At 43.1% G+C, this 27,666-nt stretch overlaps 2 protein-coding genes across 2 annotated transcripts in view; both read left to right on the forward strand.

Moving 5' to 3' along the window:
• Positions 1-321: 321 nt before the first annotated feature.
• LOC100380341 (MCM2 minichromosome maintenance deficient 2, mitotin (S. cerevisiae)) lies at positions 322-12,204 on the forward strand. The gene is given in 16 exon segments (NM_001173626.1): positions 322-375; positions 1,268-1,458; positions 2,255-2,418; positions 3,501-3,628; positions 3,725-3,863; positions 4,065-4,284; positions 4,864-5,071; positions 5,617-5,751; positions 6,026-6,217; positions 7,304-7,397; positions 7,648-7,898; positions 8,140-8,379; positions 8,541-8,783; positions 9,966-10,148; positions 10,536-10,691; positions 11,547-12,204. Coding segments are annotated over 16 exon segments (2,661 nt in total). The 5' UTR covers positions 322-369; the 3' UTR covers positions 11,658-12,204.
• A 9,545-nt stretch (positions 12,205-21,749) lies between these two features.
• The window catches only part of LOC106566198 (uncharacterized), a 32,442-nt gene continuing 26,525 nt past the window's right edge, over positions 21,750-27,666 (forward strand). The window contains exon 1 of the mRNA XM_082959578.1: positions 21,750-22,191. Within this exon, the coding sequence (XP_082815704.1) occupies positions 22,161-22,191 (31 nt within the window). The 5' untranslated portion in view covers positions 21,750-22,160. The remainder of the gene's footprint in view (positions 22,192-27,666) is intronic.

Genomic DNA, 27,666 nt, shown 5'->3' on the forward strand with positions numbered 1-27,666 from the left:
TCACTCCAAGAAAAAAAGGAACATAAAACCTGTATTTCACACAAAAACATGGTCAAGTGTTACAGCGTCGCCCAATTTATTTATCGGTTGGTCCTATGACGGAAGTTATACAAGCGGTATCCCCGACCACCCGGCTTGCTGAGCGAACCAAAACGAGTGCACCCCAAAAAAAATTCTCTCCATAGGACTGACCAATCACAGAACCATCAATTAGCGCCGACCAATCATAATACTGAGTTTGGTTTTCAACGTTACATATTCATAAGATTTCGCGCGCTTTCCATACCACGTGAAGATTTCGCGCGAAAAGTCAGTGGTCAGACAAAAGACAGTTGAGTGGAAGCAGCGGAGACAAGCGAGCAATACACAATGGCGGTGAGTGATTATTATAGAAAATAGTTTTATATTAATATTTGCATGCTGTTTATTAGTTCACAGGTGGCTGTTTATCGCCTGTGATTGGTTAGCTAGCCTTGCTCGTGTTCTCTTTTGGCTCTTTAGTAAAAACAAGAGAGGAAGACATGTCAGGAAGCAGATTAGCTAGCTACGTTGTGTTGCCCACGAATCTTAGTTAGCTTTGTTACTTTTCAATTTAACAAGGCAAGTCAGTTAATAAAAACAAATTCTTACAATGAAGGCCTCACCCGGCTGACGCTGAGCCGATTGTGCGTCGCCCTATGGGACTCCCGATCACGGCCGGTTGTGATACAACCCGGGATCAAACCAGGGTCTGTAGTTACGCCTCTAAGTACTAGAGATGGCAGTGCCTTAGACCGCTCATAACTAGATGTAAAGTTAACTAACACTTAGTTAGAGATCAACGTGATAGAAAGTACATGTAATAATAGTTTATACGTTTTTATTGGCCATGTTAAAGTTATACACAACGTTGAATGTAGAATTGTATTGTGCGCTAGCTATAACGTTAGCTAGTTTGATTGCCAGGTTGTCAGCCATCAGTCGGCGAAACGAGCACTACATTGTCACCATCATAGTTAGCTAGCTAACTAGAGATACCCTGGTAACTAACTTGAAAAGTAAATGTTTCATTTTATATAGCTCATGTTCGCTAACTAATTTAACGTTAGTTCTTTGTTTACCACGTTACAGTACTTTCTGCGAGTTCAACATATTTAGGGAATTCCGCATTGGAACATCTTGTTACAATAACATTGTTATGCTATAAGTCATCACGTAAATAACTAGCCAAGTTTAGCTAATCGATTTTTTTAATTAACAAGGCTCTGTGTATTCTCCTCTTTGTCAGGATTCATCTGAGTCATATCACATGGTGACCAGCCCCAGCCATGGTTCCAGACGGGGAGACCTGACCTCCAGCCCGGGGAGAGACTTGCCTCCATTCGAGGACGAGTCAGAGGGGCTCCTGGGTGATGGTCCTCTGCCTGGGGAGGAGGAGGAGGGAGATGGGGAAGAACTGATCGGAGATGCGATGGAGAGGTGAGCAAGGGGAGGTGTTAAACTAGCTAGGTTAAAGTCTTACTGTGTTTTCATCTCCCTTGTACTGCTGTGTAACATGATTGCAATAAAAAAAAAAAAAAAAGTATTTGATACATTACATTTACATTTTTTTAGTCATTTAGCAGACGCTCTTATCCAGAGCGACTTACAGTAGTGAATGCATACATTTCAGACATTTCTTCTTTTTATTATTTATTTTTATTTATTTTTTTGTACTGGCCCCCCATGGGAATTGAACCCACAACCCTGGCGTTGCACACACCATGCTGGCATTGCAAACACCATGCTCTACCAACCTTTTAGGGATTCAATCATGGACACTCTTACTGACAGTTGTGGCTGCTTTGCATGATGTATTGTTGTCTCTACCTTCTTGACCTTTGTGCTGTTGTCTGTGCCCAATAATGTTTGTACCATGTTTTGTGCTGCTACCATGTTGTGTTGCTACGATGCTGTGTTATGTGTTGCTGCTTTGCTATGTTGTCTCTCATCGTGATTTGTCATATATATTTTATTTATTTTAATCCCAGCCTCTGTCCCCGCTTGAGGCCTTTTGGTAGACCGTCATTGTAAATAAGAATTTGTTCTTAACCGACTTGCCTCGTTAAATAAAATACATTCATTCAAAGTCGAATTGATCCTTGTCGTTTACCTCATCCTGACTTAAGACGTAGTTCTTAACATAGTGTTCTGGTTGCTTTTATATTATCAAAGCATTTTCGTGTTCACCACACTGATGCCATCTTCCCCCCCCCCCCCCCCCCCCCCCATACAGGGACTACCGAGCCATCCCTGAGCTGGACAGGTATGAGGAGGAGGGTCTGGATCTTGATGAGGAGCTGTCGGAGCTGTCTCCAGGAGCCAGGGCAGCAGCTGAGGACGCCATGAGGAGGAGAGACAGGGAGCAGGGAGGCAGGCTGAGGAGAGGACTACTGTATGGTGAGGATGTTATATATTATATACATGAGGAGGAGAGGCAGGCTGAGGAGAGGACTACTGTATGGTGAGGATGTTATATATTATATACATGAGGAGGAGAGGCAGGCTGAGGAGAGGACTACTGTATGGTGAGGATGTTATATATTATATACATGAGGAGGGGAGGCAGGCTGAGGAGAGGACTACTGTATGGTGAGGATGTTATATATTATATACATGAGGAGGAGAGGCAGGCTGAGGAGAGGACTACTGTATGGTGAGGATGTTATATATTATATACATGAGGAGGAGAGGCAGGCTGAGGAGAGGACTACTGTATGGTGAGGATGTTATATATTATATACATGAGGAGGAGAGGCAGGCTGAGGAGAGGACTACTGTATGGTGAGGATGTTATATATTATATACATGAGGAGGGGAGGCAGGCTGAGGAGAGGACTACTGTATGGTGAGGATGTTATATATTATATACATGAGATTCAGGGAGGCAGGCTGAGGAGAGGACTACTGTATGGTGAGGATGTTATATATTATATACATGAGGAGGGGAGGCAGGCTGAGGAGAGGACTACTGTATGGTGAGGATGTTATATATTATATACATGAGATTCAGGGACAAGGAGGATAGGCTGAGGAAATTAGGATGTGTGTGTATATATATATATATATCTATATCTATATCTATATCTATATCTATCTATCTATCTATCTATCTATCTTTCTTGAGGGGGAGAACTCACTAGAGGACTGTCCTATGGGGTATATATTCCATACTCTCTGATCATGGCAAAGGCCCAGAGAGCTGAATATACTGTAGGCCCTTTAAGACCTGTAAGTTTGGCCTGTAGCCTTTTGTCTTTGAAAATACTGCATTAGGCCTATATACTATATCATAATCTTACGCCGTTGTGGAATGTATGAAGTAACTCCAAACCTTGCTGCATCAACGACTTCCACTAATCGTTCACCTTTTCTTCCCAAACCCTTTCTGTTCATCATAACAGTGAGGATGAGAATTATCCTAAGCTTGCCGCATCAATGAACTCCTACTAATTTCTACTCAATTCTCTTCCTCCAAACAGACAGTGAGGATGAGGATGAGCGCCCGGCCCGGAGGCGTCGCCTGGCTGAGCGTGCTGCAGATGGGTCCGGGGCGGAGGGAGAGGATGATGAGATGATTGAGAGCATTGAGAACCTGGAGGACATGAAGGTAAGAATAACAACTTTTTTTTTTTTTTAATCTGTTTTAGTTTTTCACACTTTTTAAAATGTCTTTCTTTATTTCCCTGTGATTGGTTGGTTGTAGGGTCACTCAGTCAGGGAGTGGGTGGTCATGGCCGCTCCTCGTCTGGAGATATACCACCGTTTTAAGAACTTCCTGCGCACCCACGTGGATGAGAACGGGCACAATGTGTTCAAGGAGAAGATCACCGACATGTGTAAAGGTATTCAATAAAAGTACTAGATTAATCTGTCTGAAACTTCTCACAGAGAACAAGGACAGACTGGTGAGCTATCAGGATGTAGCAGCCAGGGAGCTGGCCTACTTCCTGCCTGAAGCACCTACTGAAATGCTGAAGAAAAATACATTTTTTATTTTTATAATGTATGTAAATAACCAATGATGATGTATTTAAAACTTCCAGAGAACAAGGAGAGTCTGGTGGTGAACTACGAGGACCTAGCAGCCAGGGAACATGTCCTGGCCTACTTCCTGCCAGAGGCGCCTACTGAGATGCTGAAGATATTTGACGAGGCAGCCAAGGAAGTAGTCCTGGCCATGTACCCCAAATACGACCGCATCGCTCACGAGATCCACGTCAGGATCTGCAACCTGCCCCTCGTCGAAGAGCTGAGATCCCTCCGGTAAATACTGATAGGAAATGATCACGTGTCTTCCGTGATTTTAAAAGTAGACTCAATGATACAAAGTAGGCATTAGTAGATGGGGGGGGGGACTTTTTCAACAACGAAGACTGAGGCCAATCATCTCGTCTACAGTTGTTACAGAGCTATTATTTAACCCTGCTGGTCATCTATGAAAGTGCTCTTCAAGGATGATTGAAATCTGGCCTTATTGGCCATGTTCTGTTATAATCTCCACCCGGCACAGCCAGAAGAGGACTGGTCCCCCCTCATAGCCTGGTTCCTCTCTAGGTTTCTTCCTAGGTTCCGGCCTTTCTAGGGAGTTTTTCCGAGCCACTGTGCTTCTACATCTGCATTGCTTGTTCTTTGGGGTTTTAGTGGTGGGTTTCTGTACAAGCACTTTGTGACATCAGCTGATGTAAAAAAAAAAGGGCTTTATAAATGTGATTTGAGGTAGAATATTAGAGGGGGGGTGCTCACAAATGCAGCCTCTTGCACCACTCCCTCTATAGGACTAATAGGATTGATTTGCCTCTTTCCAAAACATGATCCTTTGTTTTTCCCTCTTGTCCTCTCTAGACAACTCCACCTGAACCAGTTGATCCGTACCAGTGGAGTGGTGACCTGCTGTACAGGGGTTCTACCTCAGCTGGGCATGGTCAAGTACAACTGTAACAAGTGTAACTTCATCCTGGGGCCCTTCTTCCAGTCCCAGAACCAGGAAGTGAAGCCAGGCTCTTGCCCCGAGTGCCAGTCCTTCGGCCCTTTTGACATCAATATGGAGTTGGTGAGTCCAGTCGACCAAAAAATATGCTCTAAGGTAGTGGACCAATAGCAATACAGAATCTAGGTGAGTGAACCAATAGAGAATCTAATGAGATTAAAACGAGGAAGTGAAGCTGAGTGCCAGTCGACCAATCAGGCTCTTGACACACGTATGACCCTGGTGACATGATTTCCATCATTTAATAAATACAGGAAGGAAAAGTGGAATAACACTTAAAAAAACAAAAATATATATATATATATTAGAGAATGTTCATAGGGGTTTGTGTGTACTGTAAGTGGTCTGTCCAGAAGAGGTCTACAGGGCAGTACAGCAAGGATGTTAAAATATGTAGCTGCTATTTTAGATGGAACTCAACATGTCAGCTGTGTGTTCTCCCAAATGTCTAATAAATGAGTCTTTATAAACCAAGGTTGAAGCAAAGCAGATACACTGGTTTGTATGTAAAATCACAGAGAATAAAAAATAATTTCTAAATAATGGGCCATTTAGTTTATTTATATATATATATATATATATATCTTTTTTTTTTTTTTTTTCCACAGACTGTGTACCAGAACTACCAGCGAATCACCATTCAGGAGAGCCCTGGGAAGATCGCCGCTGGCCGCCTCCCACGCTCCAAAGATGCCATCCTGTTGGCCGACCTGGTGGACCAATGCAAACCTGGAGACGAAATAGTGAGTCTGACTCCTAACAGAACTAACTTTCTTTTTTTGTCGTTCTCAACAGCGTAGGGTACAGTGACATTACCTGAGGACTCCATTATAACATATGGTTTCATAGGTAGATGCACCATGTTGTTTGACCCCATTTTGAACATTCATGTGTTTGTTCATACTAGTAAAAAATACCAAAGCAACTCTTTATATCTGGGGCAAAAGTTTAAAAACTTTTTCATCTTTTTCTATAATATTTTCCCAAAAGTAACATTGTAACTTTTTTTCCCTCCAGGAACTGACTGGCATCTACAACAACAACTATGACGGCTCTCTGAACATGGCCAACGGCTTCCCAGTGTTCGCTACGGTCATCATGGCCAATCATATCGCTCTGAGAGACAACAAAGTGGCCGTGGCCGAGCTCACCGACGAGGACATCAAGGCCATCGTGGCGCTGTCTAAGGACGAGCGCATCGGGGAGAGGGTGAGTTAGGAGGACCCTGCTGAGAGAGAGAGAGAGAGAGAGAGATTTTTGTGTGTATGTGGACACCCCTTCAAATTTGTGGATTCGGCTATTTCAGCCTGCTGGTGTGATGTGGTGAAGCGTGATTCATCACTCCAGAGAACGTTTCCACTGCTCCAGAGTCCAATGGAGGTGAGCTTTACACCACTCCAGCCGATGCTTGGCATTGCACATGGTGATCTTAGGCTTGTGTGTGGCTGCTCGTCCATGGAAACCCATTTCATGAAGCTCCAGACGAACAGTTAATGTGCTGACGTTGCTTCCAGAGGTGATTTGGAAGTCGGTAGTGAGTGCTGCAACTGAGGACAGACTACGCTCTTCAGCACTCGGCAGTCCTGTTCTGTGAGCTTGTGTTGCCTACCACTACGTGGCTGAGCCGTTGTTGCTCCTTGACTTTTCCACAGCTCTAGCAGGACAGAAATGTTATGAACTGACTTGTTGGAAAGGTGGCATCCTATGACGGTGCCACGTTGAAAGTCACTGAGCCCTTCAGTAAGTCTATTCTACTGCTTGTCTATGGAGATTGCATGGCTGTGTGCTCTATTTTATACCCCTGTCAGCAACGGATGTGGCTGAAATAGCCAAATCCACTAATTTGAAGGGGTGTCCACATACCTTTGTGTGTGTGTGTATGTATGTGTGAGAGTACGCAATTTTCGGCGACCACTTTTGGCTCGTGGGTGCTACTTTCAGAACTATTGGCTAGAAGGTAAACTAAAGTACTGGTGAAGCTCTTTGTCTTGCAGCTCAATGTGTAAAGTAAATGTTGCTTGTCAATACCCGTAGCTAGAAGGGCTTTTAGGAACTCCTATCTAGTTGTTCCTCCTATCATTAATATACCCTATTCATCCCCTGGTCTGTCTCCTGGTCTGTCTCCTGGTCTGTCTCCTGGTCTGTCTCCTGGTCTGTCCCCTGGTCTGTCTCCTGGTCTGTCTCCTGGTCTGTCTCCTGGTCTGTCTCCTGGTCTGTCTCCTGGTCTGTCTCCTGGTCTGTCTCCTGGTCTGTCCCCTGGTCTGTCCCCTGGTCTGTCCCCTGGTCTGTCTGCAGATCTTCGCCAGTATCGGCCCCTCCATCTACGGCCACGAGGACATCAAGAGAGGCCTGGCTCTGGCGCTGTTTGGTGGAGAGCCTAAGAATCCAGGTTTGTGGACAATAGAAAAGGCTATTCCTACATACCAATTCTATACCCTTTTCCCTGAAGTGTGCGCCACTCCTATGCTTTAAAACAAAAACAAAAAAATCCCTGTGGGGGAAGTGCACAAGTGTACACTTCAGGGGAAAGGAATGGAGGATTTGGTAGCCGAGTTTTGATTACACAACCTGATTTTTTAAGAAATATAACACAACATTATTTAAAACCATCCACTGACTGGTCCATGCTCTCTTCTAAGGTGGGAAGCACAAGGTACGTGGGGACCTTAACGTGCTCCTGTGCGGTGACCCCGGTACGGCCAAGTCTCAGTTCTTGAAGTACGTGGAGAAGGTGGCCAGCAGAGCGGTGTTCACCACCGGCCAGGGAGCCTCCGCTGTGGGCCTGACCGCCTACGTACAGAGACACCCGGTGACCAGGGAGTGGACCCTGGAGGCTGGAGCCCTGGTGTTGGCGGACAGAGGAGTCTGTCTCATTGATGAGTTTGATAAGGTGAGGGGGGGGATTGTTTTTATACCCATCTGCCGACGCCTTAATAACCGTTTGTGTTTTTTGTGGGGTGTAGCTTGTGATATTCACATCTCATGAGTAAGGCCTGGCGTCTCTTCTGATTGGTAACTTCTAATTGGGGCCATGAGATTTCCCTGAACATGTGACCTGACCAGGTAAAACTCTTGGCCCCACTCAAGTTGTGGGAAACAGTATGGGGCTTAAAACAATCGCTCCTGTCCAGATGAACGATGCAGACAGGACCAGTATCCACGAGGCCATGGAACAACAGAGCATCTCCATCTCCAAGGCTGGCATCGTCACCTCGCTCCAGGCACGCTGTACTGTCATCGCTGCTGCCAACCCTATCGGTGGTCGTTATGATCCGTCTCTGACCTTCTCTGAGAACGTGGATCTGACCGAGCCCATCGTGTCTCGTTTTGACGTCCTGTGTGTGGTCAGAGATACTGTGGACCCGGTGCAGGTAAAGATGCCTATCAACTAGCTTCCAAATGCTAACTTCCTTCATACATTTTTCATATTTTGTAATATTGGTACAAACTGGATTGTAATATAACTACTGTTGCTTAATTGATACTCTACAAAAACCCTGAAAACTCGACATCTCTCTTTTTACTACAACAGGATGAGATGCTGGCTCGTTTCGTGGTGGGCAGCCACATCAAGCATCACCCCAGCAACAAGGAAGCTGGGATGGCTGGCTTGGAGGAAGTGGTTCTGCCCAACACCACAGACGTACCTCCTATCCCCCAGGAGCTGCTGAGGAAATACATCATGTACTCCAAGGAAAGGGTCCGGCCCAAACTCAACCAGATGGACCAGGATAAGGTGGCTCACATCTACAGCGACCTGCGCAAAGAGTCCATGGTCAGTCTGTGACGAGTCTATTGCCTCAATTACAAAAGTCTTGCTAACTTGTTAGCTATTGGCTATTCAGAACAAACGTGTGAGAAGAAAAAAATAATCTGGAAATCAAGGTTTGAATCCTGTGTACCACAATCCTGTTAGCCATGTGAGTTTAGATCCCAGAACCAAGAGAACCGGTTTGATGGGACTCGTGCGGCAGACCTGAAACAGCCGTAATGCGAATTGGAATGTCTTGACTTAATCTTAACCCCGGAATCAATAATAATCAATAGCTTTGTCTCCTTCCTGTCTGCTGTAAAGGGACTGGCAGCATCCTAGCTCATTATATTGGGAGTGCTGTAGTATCAATAGTGAGTCACAGCTACATATCTTCTCTAGGCGACAGATTTTTTTTATTTGGTTCTGATCACATCCCTGTTAGTTTAACGTCTTGTGTGTGTGTGTAATTAAATCCATATTGTTACGGAGTAGGAGACAGGCAGGCTCCCCGTCACATCGAGTGTATCCGCGTGGTTTATGATTAGTAATAGATCTATGTATTCCTCTCTAGGAGACAGGCAGGCTCCCCATCACATCGAGTGTATCCGCGTGGTTTATGATTAGTAATAGATCTATGTATTCCTCTCTAGGAGACAGGCAGCATCCCCATCACATCGAGTGTATCCGCGTGGTTTATGATTAGTAATAGATCTATGTATTCCTCTCTAGGAGACAGGCAGCATCCCCATCACATCGAGTGTATCCGCGTGGTTTATGATTAGTAATAGATCTATGTATTCCTCTCTAGGAGACAGGCAGCATCCCCATCACATCGAGTGTATCCGCGTGGTTTATGATTAGTAATAGATCTATGTATTCCTCTCTAGGAGACAGGCAGCATCCCCATCACATCGAGTGTATCCGCGTGATTTATGATTAGTAATAGATCTATGTATTCCTCTCTAGGAGACAGGCAGCATCCCCATCACATCGAGTGTATCCGCGTGGTTTATGATTAGTAATAGATCTATGTATTCCTCTCTAGGAGACAGGCAGCATCCCCATCACATCGAGTGTATCCGCGTGGTTTATGATTAGTAATAGATCTATGTATTCCTCTCTAGGAGACAGGCAGCATCCCCATCACATCGAGTGTATCCGCGTGATTTATGATTAGTAATAGATCTATGTATTCCTCTCTAGGCGACAGGCAGCATCCCCATCACAGTGCGTCACATCGAGTCGATGATCCGCATGGCTGAGGCCCACGCCAGGATGCACCTCCGAGACTACGTCGTGGAGGATGACGTCAACATGGCCATCAGAGTCATGCTGGAGAGCTTCATCGACACTCAGAAGTTCAGCGTCATGAGGAGCATGAGGAAGGTAAGCACAGGAACGGACTCCTCGACCTTAGGGGCCTGGGTCCTCGACCTTAGGGGCCTGGGTCCTCGACCTTAGGGGCCAGGGGCCTCGACCTTAGGGGCCAGGGGCCTCGACCTTAGGGGCCAGGGGCCTCGACCTTAGGGGCCAGGGGCCTCGACCTTAGGGGCCAGGGGCCTCGACCTTAGGGGCCAGGGGCCTCGACTAAAGTTCACTTTCAATGGATATGAATTGGTGTCCGGGAAACCAGTCCTAGCAGGAGGCTTGCTAGTCACTTCCTCTAGTGACATCCTGAAACCAACCCCAGTCTGCTTGCTCCCCTGTTAACTGGTTTTCAGACAAGACAACTGGCTGCTGTTTTATTCTTCTCCCTCTTCCTCTTCTCTCTAGACGTTTGCCCGTTACCTGGCGTTCAGACGAGACAACAATGAGTTGCTGCTGTTCATCCTGAAGCAGCTGGTGTCGGAGCAGGTGGCGTATCAGAGGAACCGTTACGGAGCACAGCAGGACACCATCGAGATCCCAGAGAAAGACCTGGTGGACAAGGTAACGAGCTGCTAATCATGGTGTTGTCTTCCTCGGTAATGTACTACACCAAGCTGCTAATCATGGTGTTGTCTTCCTCGGTAATGTACTACACCAAGCTGCTTGTCATGGTGTTGTCTTCCTCGGTAATGTACTACACCAAGCTGCTAATCATGGTGTTGTCTTCCTCGGTAATGTACTACACCAAGCTGCTAATCATGGTGTTGTCTTCCTCGGTAATGTACTACACCAAGCTGCTAATCATGGTGTTGTCTTCCTCGGTAATGTACTACACCAAGCTGCTAATCATGGTGTTGTCTTCCTCGGTAATGTACTACACCAAGCTGCTAATCATGGTGTTGTCTTCCTCGGTAATGTACTACACCAAGCTGCTAATCATGGTGTTGTCTTCCTCGGTAATGTACTACACCAAGCTGCTAATCATGGTGTTGTCTTCCTCGGTAATGTACTACACCAAGCTGCTAATCATGGTGTTGTCTTCCTCGGTAATGTACTACACCAAGCTGCTAATCATGGTGCTGTCTTCCTCGGTAATGTACTACACCAAGCTGCTAATCATGGTGTTGTCTTCCTCGGTAATGTACTACACCAAGCTGCTAATCATGGTGTTGTCTTCCTCGGTAATGTACTACACCAAGCTGCTAATCATGGTGCCATCTCAATAGTCTGATGGCTTCGTCTCCTCTCCCTCGTCTGTTGTCTAGCGAGATGCTAACCGTTGGCATAATGTCAACTTGATTCATCTCTGTATCTATTTCTATTCTTCCCCTGGGGGGGGGGAATATCTTGTTACATTTTGTTGTCAACACTGCTGTAGTTTCTGAATTGTTCTGTTTGTGTTCTCTCCTTCCCCAGGCCAGACAGATCAGCATCCACAACCTGTCAGCGTTCTATGACAGCGAGGCGTTCCGATCCAACAAGTTCTCTCACGACACGAAGAAGAAGTTCATCCTGCAGCAGTTCTAAATCTGTTGCCGGGTAAAAAAACAACAACAAAAAGACTGTTCTAAATTCACCCTTTTCCATATGTAGTGTACTACTTTTGAATAGGGTCCATAGAGGTGTGATTTTTGGACGCAGCCTGTCTGGATGTGTAAATAGTTGTAAATGTTCTTCACCCTGTTGTTGGCTAAAAGAAGAATCCTATTATAAACTAAATGGCCCAATTGTAATGTTACAATATTGTATCTGTTAATGTGCAAGTTTTGTGAACCACTATACCTTTATTCCAAACTACTTTCTACTTTTACATCTTGGAACATAGCTTGTGTGTTTTTCTAACGGCCTTTTTGACATTTAACTGTAAGCTGTATTAATGTTTTGAAAGTTATTATTATACATTTTTTTTAGATAGTCTAGCCTGAAATCAGATTATCTTCCTGACACTGAAATATGGTGTAATATTATTTCCTTCTGGACCAATGACTTTCTGATGATCTTTATGATTTCCTGTTCTGGTCTGTGACAAGAGTTCTGGGATAATGTTTTGATAATAAATTACATTTTTGTAGAAGCATGTCATCACCCTGAATGTACTGAAGACATGGTTACCGAGTGGCGCAGTGGCGCACTGCATCCCAGCGCCGGAGGCGTCACTACAGACGCCACTATCACTGGGCTGTATCACAACCGGCCGTGATCAGGAGTTTCATAGCGCGGCGGACAATTGGCCCGGCGTCGTCCGGGTCAGGGGAGGGTTCGGTCGGGGTAGGCCGTCATTGTAAAATAAGAATTTGTTCTTAACTGACTTGCCTAGTTAAATTAAACAATAAATAAATGTAGATCCTTTGTTTAAACGGCGTCACCTGCCGCCACTGCAAGGCATCGACATCTGTAGGTGTGGTGGTGCGTTATCTGTAATGTTAAGGAAGTCGCACGTTTTTGATCGTCTTGAGTTCGATTACGTCATGCTAAACCGCAGATCATACTATTGACCAAGGGCCCGTTTCCGATTTAAGCAATTACACTTCTCAGTACTTGGTATTCTGTCTTTACCTTTTATGAAGGTGAGTAATGGGCTTTGCATTACGCACGCTGAATACATGTAATTCAACCGCTTGAAAACTCTCCCACTTGCTTACCAACAGATTTTCGCTTGGGTGTTTTCAATAGGGTTTTCAGTACATTTTATCTTACTGATGCAAATTTTGTTGACAGACTAAAATACATTGAGAGAACGGGTTCAGAAAATAGGGATCAATTAAAGAAATATATTTTAATATATGCATATTCATCTCTGTTTCAACACCAATTTGATAGATATAAAAAATACACCATCTTGTCTATTTAGACACGTGGGGGGAAAGTATGTATGAATTATAACTGGTTCTGAGAGCGTTTACGAACAAAATATATTGAATCAAAAATAGTGGTTTGACTCATTTGATAATTGCCACATTCAGTTCTATAACCCATGGTAATAGAATTTAAATTCCTCTATTGCCTACTCTAACCAGAACTGTGACGACGGCCAATTCGGGTTCGAACTGTTAGGCCCTGGTCTGCGCTCTGTTACGTAACATTTTAATTGACTATTCCCATTTTGCAGGGGGTGGAGCAGCACCCTTAACACCTCTACATCCCACGGCTATTGGTGTGTCTGTAGGCCACACCTACATTTCTTAAATCTCCACCCCGAACGAATAGCAGGTGATTTTAGCATGCTATTCTCATGCATAAGTTCAAGGTCAAAATACTCAGAAGTGCATAAAAAGAGAGCAACGTTCCATTTACTTATGCTTAACTCTGTTTGACCTCTACCACCATGTCACCTGTGCAACCAGAGGTGACAACTCGAGATGTCCTTTTACTCCACACACACACACAAAGGTGTCAAGGTCCTCCATCGCTATCTCTTTGGCAAATCAGACCATAACTCTGTCCTCCTGCTTCCTTCTTACAAGCAAAAACTTAAACAGGAAGTAGTAGTGACACGCTCAATACGGAAACTGGTCCGATTTGAAGCGAATGCTAAGCTACAGAACTGTTTCACTGGCACAGATTGGTCGGAAGTTGACATACACCTTAGCCAAATACATTTAAACTCAGTTTTTCACAATTCCTGACATTTAATCCTAGTAAAAATGCCCTGTCTTAGGTCAGTTAGGATCACCACTTTATTTTAAGAATGTGAAATGTCAGAATAATAGTAGAGTGATTTATTTCAACTTTTATTTCTTTCATCACATTCCCAGTGGATCAGAAGTTTACATACACTCAATTAGTATTTGCCTTTAAATTGTTTAACTTGGGTCAAATGTTTCAGGTAGCCTTCCACAAGCTTCCCACAATAAGTTGGGTGAAGTTTGGCCCATTCCTCCTGACAGCTGGTGTAACTGAGTCAAGTTTGTAGGCCTCCTTGCTCGCACACGCTTTTTCAGTTCTGCCCACAAATTTTCTATAGGATTGAGGTCAGGGCTTTGTGATGGCCACTCCAATACCTTGACTTTGTTGTCCTTAAGCCATTTTGCCACAACTTTGGAAGTATGCTTAGTTAGGGTCATTGTCCATTTGTAAGTCCCATTTGCGACCAAGCTTTAACTTCCTGACTGATGTCTTGATGTTGCTTTAACATATCCACATAATTTTACTTCTTCATGATGTCATCTATTTTGTGAAGGGCACCAGTCCCTTGTGCAGCAAAGCACCCCCACAACATGATGCTGCCACCCCTGTGCTTCACGGTTGGGATGGTGTTCTTCGGCTTGCAAGCCTCCCCCTTTTTCCTCCAAATATAACGATGGTCATTATGGCCAAACAGTTCTACAATCTTTGTCCCCATGTGCAGTTGCAAACTGTAGTCTGGCTGTTTTATGGTGGTTTTGGAGCAGTGGCTTCTTCCTTGTTGAGCGGCCTTTCAGGTTATGTCTATATTGGACTCGTTTTACTGTGGATATAGATACTTTTGTACCTGTTTCCTCCAGCATCTTCACAAGGTCCTTTGCTGTTATTCTGGGATTGATTTGCACTTTTCGCACTAAAGTACGTTCATCTCTAGGAGACAGAACTCGTCTCCTTCCTGAGCGGTATGACGGCTGCGTGGTCCCTTGGTGTTTATACTTGCGTACTATTGTTTGTACAGATGAACGTGGTACCTTCAGGCATTTGGAAATTGCTCCCAAGGATGAACCAGACTTGTGGAGGTCTACAGTTTTTTTCTGAGGTCGTGGCTGATTTCTTTTGATTTTCCCATGATGTCAAGCAAAGAGGCACTGAGTTGGAAGGTAGGCCTTGAAATACATCCACAGGTACACCTCCAATTGACTCAAATGATGTCAATTAGTCTATCAGAAGCTTCTAAAGCCATGACACAATTGTCTGGAATTTTCCAAGCTGTTAAAAGACACAGTCAACTTAGTGTATGTAAACTTCTGACCTACTGGAATTGTGATTAGGTGAAATAATCTGTCTGTAAACAATTGTTGGAAAAATGACTTGTGTCATGCACAAAGTAGATGTCCTAACCGACTTGCCAAAACTATAGTTTGTAAACAAGAAATTTGTGGAGTGGTTGAAAAACGAGTTTTAATGACTCCAACCTAAGTGTATGTAAACTTCAGACTTCAACTGTATGTTTTGGGATTCATCCGATAACATTGTTTACCACAGTCACCATCTTCATTAAGTGCATTGATGACATCGTCAGTGCATTTGGAAAGTATTCGGATCCCCTTGACTTTTCCCACATTTTGTTACGTTACAGCCTTATTCTAAAATGGACTAAATTGTTTTTTCCCCTCAATCTATACACAATATCCCACAATGACAAAGCAAAAATAGGTTTTTTGAAATCTTTGCAAATGTATTAAAAATACAGAACTGAAATATAACATTTACATAAGTATTCAGACCCTATACTATACCCTAGTACTTTGTTGAAGCACCTTTGGCAGCGACTGCAGCACCGAGTATTCTTGGGTATGACGCTACAAGCTTGGCACACCTGTATTTGGGGAGTTTCTCACATTCTTCTCTGCAGATCCTCAAGCTCTGTCAGGTTGGATGGGGAGTGTCGCTGCACATCTATTTTCAGGTCTCTCCAGAGATGTTCAAGTCCGGGCTCTGGCTGGGCCACTCAAGGACATTCAGAGACTCCTATGTTGTCTTGGCTGTGTTGTTGTCCTGTTGGAAGGTGAACCTTTTCCCTAGTCTGGGGTCCTGAACGCTCTGGAGCAGGTTTTCATCTAGGATCTCTTTGTACTTTGCTCCGTTCATCTTTCTCTCGACCCTGACTAGTCTCCCAGTCCCTTCTGCTGGAAAACATCCCCACAACATGATACTGCCACCACCATGCTTCACCGTAGGGATGGTGCCAGGTTTCCCCCACCATGCTTCACCGTAGGGATGGTGCCAGGTTTCCTCCACCATGCTTCACCGTAGGGATGGTGCCAGGTTTCCTCCAGACGTAACGCTTGGCATTCAGGACAAAGAGTTCAATCTTGGTTTCATCAGACCAGGGAATCTTGTTTCTCATGGTCTTAGTCCTTTTAGGTGCCTTTTGGAAAACTCCAAGCGGGCTGTCGTGTGCCTTTTACTGAGGAGTGGCTTCCGTCTGGCCACTCTACCATAAGTTTTCTCTTCGTCATTATGGGGTATTGCATGTAGATTGATGAGGGGGAAAAAAATGATATAATCCATTTTAGATTAAGGCTGTAACGTAACAAAATGTGGAAAAAGTCAACGGGGTCTGAATACTTCCTGAATGTACTACATGGCTACCTCAATTACCTGTCATTGGTATTTGCTGTGAAATGTATTCCTTGTGTCACTTTATTTTTTTTATTTTTTTTTACTTTGCTTTGTTAGAAAAGGACCCGTAAGTAAGTTTCACTCGTCTCACGGGTTGTTTATGACGCATGTGACAGATAAAAATGAGTTGATTTGATTTTGTCTCTACATCTCGTCTATCAGTGAATCAAACTCCTAGCCTGCTGTATATCTCAGCCTGGTCTCATTGACTAGACGTAACATTGTACATCTAGTCTATGACACTCAAATTAGTTTGACATGCTACGTTTACTTAACACAAATGAAAGGAGTGTGCATGTTCGAATCTCATCACGGACAACTTTAGCATTTGCGCTAGTTAGCAACTAAATACTATTTTTTTTCTACTTTGCATGTTTGCTAACCTTTCCCCTAACCTTAACCCTTCCCCTTCTCCTAACCTTAACCTTTTAGCTAACCCTTATCCTAAACCTTTAACCTCTGGGCTAGGTGGGACGCTTGCCCATAGATCTATGGAGGATCCCTGATTGTGATAAATATATATGTATTCCACAGTAAATCTCTCTGTTGCAGTCCAACTTCCTGTGTAGCCATTTGTTACTCCTTGTGTTATATAGCAGCCCTTTGCAGGGAAAGCATGTGGTTCTCTGCTCTCCTGCTGAGCTCTGGAAGGGGCAATGTTGTTAACCATCTGGTCTGGACCTAAGCAACCACATCCTTCAAATGTGCACTGCACTCACAGGCACTGCACCACACTGGGCATTGACTGGCAATTCTAGTGTGTGTGTGTCAGCTACTTTGTTATCTCTGTCTTAGGATTTCCAACATCGTCTTCTTCATGGAGGTCAATAGAATGATTAAAGACTATTCTCTGCTCTCAGTAGTTTCCAGGATGCTGCTGTAGGTGCACTCACAATCACTGAACCGCACCAGACATCCTTCACAATCACTGCACCAGACATCTTTCACATCCTTCACAATCACTGCACCGCACATCCTTCACAATCACTACACCGCACATCCTTCACAATCACTGCATCACATTTTTACATTTTAGTCATTTAGCAGACGCTCCTATCCAGAGCGACTTACAGTAATGAATGCATACATTTCATACATTTTTTCCCCCCATACTGGTCCCCCGTGGGAATCGAACCCACAACCCTGGCGTTGCAAACACCATGCTCTACCAACTGAGCCACACGGGATCCATGGACATCCTTCACAATCACTGCATCACATCGGACATCCTTCACAATCACTGCATCACATCGGACATCCTTCACAATCACTGCATCGCATCGGACATCCTTCACATCCTTCACAATCACTGCATCGCATTGGACAACCTTCACAATCACTACATCGCATCGGACATCCTTCACATCCTTCACAATCACTGCATCGCATTGGACATCCTTCACAATCACTGCATCGCATTGGACATCCTTCACAATCACTGCATCGCATTGGACATCCTTCACAATCACTGTATTACATTGGACTTGATATTGATTGTTTGATTCTTCATCTTTGACCCAAGTCATTTGCATCTTTAGCCAGTGGTGTATGTGCACAATGATAATGTACACACACAAGCACTTTAGCTGATTGTTCTGAAGAGTTATCTCAGGACTTCCACTGTCGTCTTCTATCTCCTTCTCCTACCCAATCAGAAGGGCGATGTACATCTGATGGAGGTCAATACCATGATGAATGTTTATTCAACCAGCCGAGAATACTGTCCAGAATGCTGCTGGGATGATAGGAGAATGGGCAACAGACAGAGGCTAGTGGACTTTGCAGCGTTGCATAGGCAGGTAGCGAGCTTTAAGGGTAGATAGTATGATCATTTTTACATTTTAGTCATTTAGCAGACGCTCTTATCCAGAGCGACTTACAGTAGTGAATGCATACATTTCATTTCATACTTAAAAAAAAATAAAAATCCTACTGGCCCCCCGTGGGAATCGAACCCACAACCCTGGCGTTGCAAACACCATGCTCTACCAACTGAGCCACAGGGAAGGCTAATGATAGTCCCATGATAGTGATAAATGATAAATGATAGTCCCATGATGACCCTAACTCTTCATGACCCTAACTCAATCACTGCATCACACCACACTGGACATTGACTGTATGACTCTACATAATTATCTTTAGCCAAAGCGTAGGTACATACACTACCGGTCAATAGTTTTAGAACACCTACTCATTCAAGGGTTTTTCTTAATTTTTTACTATTTTCTACATTGTAGAATAATAGTGAAGACATCAAAACTATGAAATAACACATATGGAATCATGTAGGAAAAAAAAAAAAAAAGTTAAACAAATCAAAATAGATTTTATATTTGAGATTCTTCAAATAACCACCCTTTGCCTTGATGACAGCTTTGCGCACTCTTGGCATTCTCTCAACCAGCTTCACCTGGAATGCTTTCCCAACAGTCTTGAAGGTGTTCAAACATATGCTGAGCACTTGTTGGCTGCTTTTCCTTCACACTACGTTCAGACTCATCCCAAACCATCTCAATTTGATTGAAGTTGGTTGATTGTGGAGGCCAGGTCATCTGATGCAGCACTCCATCACTCTCCTTCTTGGTCAAATAGCCCTTACACAGCCTGGAGGTGTGTTGGGTCATTGTCCTGTTGAAAAACAAATGATAGTCCCACTAAGCCCAAACCCGATGGGATATCACTGCAGTATGCTGTAATAGCCATGCTGGTTAAGTGTGCCATGAATTCTAAATAGATCACAGACAGTGTCACCAGCAAAACACCCCCACATCATAACACCTCCTCCTCCATGCTTTACAGTGGGAAATAAACATGCAGAGATCATCCGTTCACCCACACCGCGTCTAACAAAGAAACAGCGGTTGGAACCAAACATCTCCAATTTGGACTCGAGACTCCGGACTTCATTGCTCGTGTTTCATGGCCCAAGCAAGTCTTCTTCTTATTGGTGTCCATTAGTAGTGGTTTCTTTGCAGCAATTCGACCATGAAGGCCTGATTCACGCAGTCTTCTCTGAACAGTTGATGTTGAGATGTGTCTGTTACTTAAACTCTGTGAAGAATTTATTTGGCCTGTAATTTCTGTGGCTGGTAACTCTAATGAACTTATCCTCTGCAGCAGACGTAACTCTGGGTCTTCCATTCCTGTGGCGGTCCTCATTAGAGCACGTTTCATAGCGCCTGATGATTTTTGCAACTGCACTTGAAGAAACTTTCAAAGTTCCTGACATTTTTCTCTTTGGTTATTTGAGCTGTTCTTGCCATAATATGGACTTGGACCAAATAGTGCTATCTTCTATTTTACCTTTATTTAACTAGGCAAGTCAGTTAACCTCTATGGGCTAGGTGGGACGCTTGCGTCCCACCTACGTAACAGCCACTGCCAGCCTGTGGCGCGATTTTCAAAACCTTAAAAATCCTATTACTTCAATTTCTCAAACATATGACTATTTTACAGCCATTTAAAGACAAGACTCTCGTTAATCTAACCACACTGTCCGATTTCAAAAAGGCTTTACAACGAAAGCAAAACATTAGATTATGTCAGCAGAGTACCAAGCCAGAAATAATCAGACACCCATTTTTCAAGCCAGCATATAATGTCACCAAAACCCAGAAGACAGCTAAATGCAGCACTCACCTTTGATGATCTTAATCAGATGACAACCCTAGGACATTATGTTATACAATACATGCATGTTTTGTTCAATCAAGTTCATATTTATATCAAAAACCAGCTTTTTACATTAGCATGTGACGTTCAGAACTAGCATACCCCCCGCAAACTTCCGGGGAATTCGCTAACATTTTACTAAATTACTCACGATAAACGTTCACAAAAAGCATAACAATTATTTTAAGAATTATAGATACAGACCTCCTCTATGCACTCGATATGTCCGATTTTAAAATAGCTTTTTGGTGAAAGCACATTTTGCAATATTCTAAGTACATAGCCCAGGCATCACGGGCTCGCTATTTAGACACCCGGCAAGTTTAGCACTCACCAATATCAGATTTACTATTATAAAAGTTTGATTACCTTTTGTTGTCTTCGTCAGAATGCACACCCAGGACTGCTACTTCAATAACAAATGTTGGTTTGGTCCAAAATAATCCATTGTTATATCCGAATAGCGGCGTTTTGTTCGTGCGTTCCAGACACTATCCGAAATAGTAAAGAAGTGTCGCGCGCATGGCGCAATTCGTGACAATAAAATTCTAAATATTCCATTACCGTACTTCGAAGCATGTCAACCGCTGTTTAAAATCAATTTTTACGACATTTTTCTCGTAGAAAAGCGATAATATTCCGACAGGGAATCTCCTTTTCGGCAAACAGAGGAAAAAATCCCAAAGGCGGGGGCGGTCGGGGTCACGCGCATAAGCCCAGTGTCCCTTGATCGGCCACTTGAGAAAGGCGATAATGTGTTTCAGCCTGGGGCTGGAATGACGACATTCTGTTTTTTCCCGGGCTCTGAGCGCCTATGGACGACGTGGGAAGTGTCACGTTAGAGCAGAGATCCTTAGTAAATGATAGAGATGGAAAAGAAGTTCAAGAAATGGTCAGACAGGCCACTTCCTGTAAAGGAATCTCTCAGGTTTTGACCTGCCATTTGAGTTCTGTTATACTCACAGACACCATTCAAACAGTTTTAGAAAATTTAGGGTGTTTTCTATCCATATGTAATAAGTATATGCATATTCTAGTTACTGGGTAGGAGTGGTAACCAGATTAAATCGGGTATGTTTTTTATCCAGCCGTGTCAATACTGCCCCCTAGCCCTAACAGGTTAACCTAACTCCTAACCTTAACCCCTAGAGCTAGCTAACGTTAGCATTAGCCACCTAGCTAACGTTAGCTACAACAAATCTGTGGATGTCCGTCATGGTATATGTTATGAATTTGCAAATTCATAACATTTTACGAAATTGAATTTGTAACATTGTAGGAATTGTACATTCGTAACATATCATACCATGATGGACATCCACAAGTTAATACGAAAATTTTACATGTCATACTAAATAGGGTGTCTCGGATTTACTAAAAGAATAATACGATATGCTCTGAGACCAGGTTGCATCTCTACAGCTCTTTTATCAGAAAACCCAAATTGTGGGTGTGTGGTGTACAATTGGTAGAATACATAAAGGCCTGTTCTTCTAGTTTAAATTAATCACTGCACCCGTGCTATCATTTACACGAAAGAATGTGACTGTCAACATTTCATTCAGACGAGAGGGTTTACCTCTTAAGTGTCATTGTTTACATTATGTGACATACTCTGACGGGTGCGTATGCCCGCACAGACAGGCGTTGTCATGTGCCGCGTTCAAGACAACTCGGAAATTTCCGACTTGCACACTCGTTGAAGAAACATGGTGCCGGAGCTTCAACACTTGGAAAATATCAAAATAGACCAATAACGTACATACATTTTTAACTTCGGAGATACCGAGTTTCCGAGTTGTCTTGAAAGCACCATATTAGCAGCATCTGTCAGTGCGAGCCTGTCTCCACACACACACACACACACAGCGCTGAGAGAGATGCAGATAATCGTGAACCGGAGTATCCAAGTTCAGACGCTTATTACGTTTAGCGTTTCCCTTAACCAGCCAGTATGCGATGAGGCGCGTTCTCTCTGCCCGCTACAGCTGAAAACCAACGAGTAATAACACTTCTAAATAGTCTGGAATTGTTTTCGCTGCAGTCATGGCAGGCCTGCGTCGCCCGCTTTTATTCGGTAAGTCTTGTTTTTATTATGGCAGGTCTGCGCCGCTACAGTAGTCTAGTTACTGTTATTGGTGTCGCATTATAGCCCAAATCAACGTAAACTACGCGCTCAATCTCTTTTCAATTGAAACATTGCTTGGTTGTTGAAACATTGATACAAAAAAAAAAATTGTATCATTTGTAATTGTTTAAATGATGGTTATTCGTGTTTTCGACCAGGATCCTTTCTACTATGAATTATCAACTAAAAAAGCTCAACGTGTCTCACTGAGTGTGTTTCTGCAGCAATCATAAATCACACGCCGTGTTTTCTCATGCAATATTCACAGATGCATAACATTGTCATCATCATTCTGTTGCTCAACAAAGGAGGGCCTGGACGTATCCAAAGAAAATCCATGTAGTTATGGTCTGTTATCTCCTACTTGATATCTTCTACACCCTAATAGAAGATAATATTAAATGTGACTCATTTGTGAGGCTTATTATAAAAGTGGACCCACTGATTTGGTGCAGTAGTGATTTCAAGTAGACCTGTGTTTAAACATGAAACCAGTGTGTTTAAAAAAAATAATATATATATATATATATATATATATATATATATATTGTTTTTCTTTTTGTTAATCTGGCGTCATGAGATCATTTAGATTTAAAATAGATTTAATGTCAAAAACAATAAATATTATAGTTTACAGTACAGTACTGTTTTGCCTGTTTCTGTGTAGTACAGTACACAGCCTATACAAAGAAGTCTGTCCTCAGACAGTCGAGAAGCAACACCAAACTCACGAGGAGCTGGATTGTATAGATCTAGAATTGATGATCTAAGGAAGCCCAGTTATGTGTAGGCTTTATTAATGAAGTTATGGTGGTGCGCTCCTACAGGCTAGTCATTATACTGGACACGACGAGCACAGCACAGTCAAACCTGGTTGGAGATTATCATCCCATTATTATCCCATTACTAGACAGTACACACATTTATCTTCACAGTACACACATTTATCTTCACAGTCTTATGGAACAGTTGTTTTCCTTCTGAGTTAACAAGTGACTTACCACTCAACCCCTCAACCCATAGTTTAATTGTAGTGACACTGTACTTGACAGATATTGATTGCATGGAACATTGTAAACCATCAGAACAGAGGCCACTAATTAGTGTTGCCACTCAGTGCTATAGCCAACTTATTGTATTGTTTGGTTCAATGAAAACAGTAGTCAGAGGAGTTGGCCTACTGGTATGGAACCAGGCTCCATCATTTCTCTATATCATTTCACCTCATCCAGACTCGGGACAATCATTTGCCAACTTCATCATTTTTTTAATGAGGGGATTGTATTATTTGCTGTCCTATTTCCATGACAGCCAATGAGAATATTACCTTGTTGCTCTATTGGTCCAGTGCTGACATTTACAGTAGTGCTGATATTTACAGTAGGGCTGACATTTACAGTAATGCTGACATCTACAGTAGTGCTGATATTTACAGTAGGGCTGACATTTACAGTAATGCTGACATCTACAGTAGTGCTGATATTTACAGTAGTGCTGACATTTACAGTAGTGCTGACATTTACAGTAATGCTGACATCTACAGTAGTGCTGATATTTACAGTAGGGCTGACATTTACAGTAATGCTGACATCTACAGTAGTGCTGATATTTACAGTAGTGCTGACATTTACAGTAGTGCTGACATTTACAGTAGTGCTGACATCTGTTTTAAGCACTATGCAGGCACAGAAGAACAAGGACAGCACTTCGGTACAGTAGCCTATAGGTTTCTCTGAAACTTCCCTCCCTCCACTGGCTCTGTAAAATGTGTTTACTTCAACACAATACTTTCCACTGCATTGGCTGGCTGGCTCACGACATCAGGAAGGATTCAATATCCAACACCGTGATTGTTTCTCAGTGACTATATTCTCAAAGATTATCATATTATTATATTACAGTGCATTTGGAAAGTATTCAGACCCCTTGACTTTCCCCCCCCCAATTTTTTTTTTTACATTACAGCCTTATTCTAAAATGGATTCAATTGTTTTTTTCAATTGTTTTTTTCTTCAGTATCACACTACACACAATACCCCAAAATGAAAAAGCAAAAACAGGTTTGACATTTTAGCAATAGTCCAAACATAAAAAAAAAAGTATTCAGACCCTTTACTCAGTACTTTGTTGAAGCACCTTTGGCAGCGATTACAGCCTCGAGTCTTCTTGGGTATGACGCTACAAGCTTCGGCACACCTGTATTTGGGGAGTTTCTCCCATTCTTCTCTGTAGATCCTCTCAAGCTCTGTCAGGTTGGATGGGGAGCGTTGCTGCACAGCTATTTTCAGGTCTCTCCAGAGATGTTCGATCGGGTTCAAGTCCGGGGTCTGGCTGGGCCACTCAAGGTCATTCCGAAACTTGTCCTGAAGCCACTCCTGTGTTCTTGGCTGTGTGCTTAGGGTCGCTCTCTTGTTGGAAAGTGAACCTTTGCCCCAGTCTGAGGTCCTGAGTGCTCTGGAGCAGGTTTTCATCAAGGATCTCTCTGTACTTGCTCTGTTCATCTTTCCCTCGATCCTGACTAGTCTCCCAGTCCCTGCCACTGAAAAAACATTCCCACAGCATGATGCTGCCACCACCATGCTTCACCATAGGGATGGTGCCAGGTTTCCTCCAGATGTGATGCTTCGGCTTTCAGGCCAAAGAGTTCAATCTTGGTTTCATCAGACCAGAGAATCTTGTTTCTCATGGTCTGAGTCCTTTAGGTGCCTTTTGGCAAACTCCAAGCAGGCTTTCATGTGCCTTTTACTGAGGAGTGGCTTCTGTCTGGCCACTCTACCATAAAGGCCTGATTGGTGGAGTGCTGCAGAGATGGTTGTCCTTCTGGAAGGTTCTCCCATCTCCACAGAGGAACTCTAGAGCTCTGTCAGAGTGACCATCGGGTTCTTGGTCACCTCCCTGACCAAGGCCCTTCTCCCCCGATTGCTCAGTTTGGCCGGGCGGCCAGCTCTAGGAAGAGTCTTGGTGGTTCCAAACAAAATGATGGGGGCCACTAGGTTGTAATCTTGGGGACTTTTAATGCTGCAGAAATGTTTTGGTACCCTTCCCCAGATCTGTACCTCGACACAATCTTGTCTCAGAGCTCTACGGACAATTCCTTCGACTTGCTGGCTTGGGTTTTACTCTGACATGCACTGTCAACTGTGGGACCTTATATAGACAGGTGTGTTCCTTTCCAAATCATGTCCAATCAATTTACCACAGGTGGACTCCAATCAAGTTGTAGAAACATCTCAAGGATGATCAATGGAAACAAGATGCACCTGAGTTAAATTGCAAGTCTCTTAGCAAAGGGTCTGAATACTTATGTAAATATGGTATTTTTTTTTTTTTTTTTTTAAACCTGTTTTCTCTTTGTCATTATGGGGTATTGTGATGTCATTATGGGGTATTGTGATGTCATTATGGGGTATTGTGATGTCATTATGGGTTATTGTGTGTGGATTGATGAGGAAAAACATTGATTAAATCAATTTTAGAAGAAGGATGTAACATATCAAAATGTGGAAAAATTCAAGGAGTCTGAACATTTTCCAAATGAACTGTATACACATATGAACTTGGTAATCTCAGCCTGTACACTTTCAACAGTTTTCTGCTGTGAGAAATGTACACTGTAGGCAGCCAGAGAACAGGCACTATACATTTCACTACTACCCACAGCTAAAGCTACCTGGCTGCCTACGCAGTGCTGTAAAGTCAGCCTCCCTCCCTCTGGCTATAGCCCTGCCATCCTCCTACAGGACACAGCATCATCCTGGAACCCATTCAAAGCAGCTAGAGTAGTCATTCATCATACTATTGACCCTCATGAATGTACTTAGCAGGACAGGTAAGTGATTGATTACTGATGTAGAATGATATTTAATTTATTTATTTAACCTTTATTTAACCAGGTAGGCAAGTTGAGAACAAGTTGTCATTTACAACTGCGACCTGGCCAAGATAAAGCAAAGCAGTTCGACAACATACAACAACACAGAGTTACACATGGAGTAAAAACAAACATACAGTCAATAATACAGTAGAAAAATAAGTCTATATACAATGTGAGCAAATGAGGTGAGATAAGGGAGGTAAAGGCAATAAATAGGCCATGGTGGCTATGATATGATATGGATATAATGAGATAGAGAGCTCTATAAAGATGAAGCAGCCTGAAGCACTTGTGTGAATCACACACACAGAGTATATACTACCGGTCAAAAGTTTTAGAACACTTACTCATTCAAGGGTTTTTCTTTATTTTTACTATTTTCTAAATTGTAGAATAATAGTGAAGACATCAAAAAATATGAAATAACACATATGGAATCATGTAGTAACCAAAAAAGTGTTAAAGAAATGACATTCTTCAAATAGCCACCCTTTGCCTTGATGACAGCTTTGCACACTCTTGGCATTCTCTCAACCAGCTTCACGAGGTAGTCACCTGGAATGCATTTCAATTAACAGGTGAGCCTTCTTAAAAGTTAATTTGTGGAATTTATTTTCTTCTTAATGTGTTTGAGCCAATCAGTTGGGTTGTGACAAGGTAGGGGGGTATATAGGGGCGGCAGCGTAGCCTAGTGGTTAGAGCGTTGGACTAGTAACTGAAAGGTTGCAAGATCGAATCCCCGAGCTGACAAGGTACAAATCTGTCATTCTGCCCCTGAACAAGGCAGTTAACCCACTGTTCCTAGGCTGTCATTGAAAATAAGAATTTGTTCTTAGTTAACCTGTTAGGGCTAGGGGGCAGTATTGACACGGCTGGATAAAAAACTTACCCGATTTAATCTGGTTACCACTCCTACCCAGTAACTAGAATATGCATATACTTATTACATATGGATAGAAAACACCCTAAATTTTCTAAAACTGTTTGAATGGTGTCTGTGAGTATAACAGAACTCAAATGGCAGGTCAAAACCTGAGAGATTCCTTTACAGGAAGTGGCCTGTCTGACCATTTCTTGAACTTCTTTTCCATCTCTATCATTTACTAAGGATCTCTGCTCTAACGTGACACTTCCCACGTCGTCCATAGGCGCTCAGAGCCCGGGAAAAAACAGAATGTCGTCATTCCAGCCCCAGGCTGAAACACATTATCGCCTTTCTCAAGTGGCCGATCAAGGGACACTGGGCTTATGCGCGTGACCCCGACCGCCCCCGCCTTTGGGATTTTTTCCTCTGTTTGCCGAAAAGGAGATTCCCTGTCGGAATATTATCGCTTTTCTACGAGAAAAATGTCGTAAAAATTGATTTTAAACAGCGGTTGACATGCTTCGAAGTACGGTAATGGAATATTTAGAATTTTATTGTCACGAATTGCGCCATGCGCGCGACACTTCTTTACTATTTCGGATAGTGTCTGGAACGCACAAACAAAACGCCGCTATTCGGATATAACGATGGATTATTTTGGACCAAACCAACATTTGTTATTGAA

Source organism: Salmo salar, chromosome 12 (genome assembly GCF_965601325.2).
Source record: "Salmo salar chromosome 12, fSalSal1, whole genome shotgun sequence".
Lineage (NCBI taxonomy): Eukaryota > Metazoa > Chordata > Actinopteri > Salmoniformes > Salmonidae > Salmo > Salmo salar.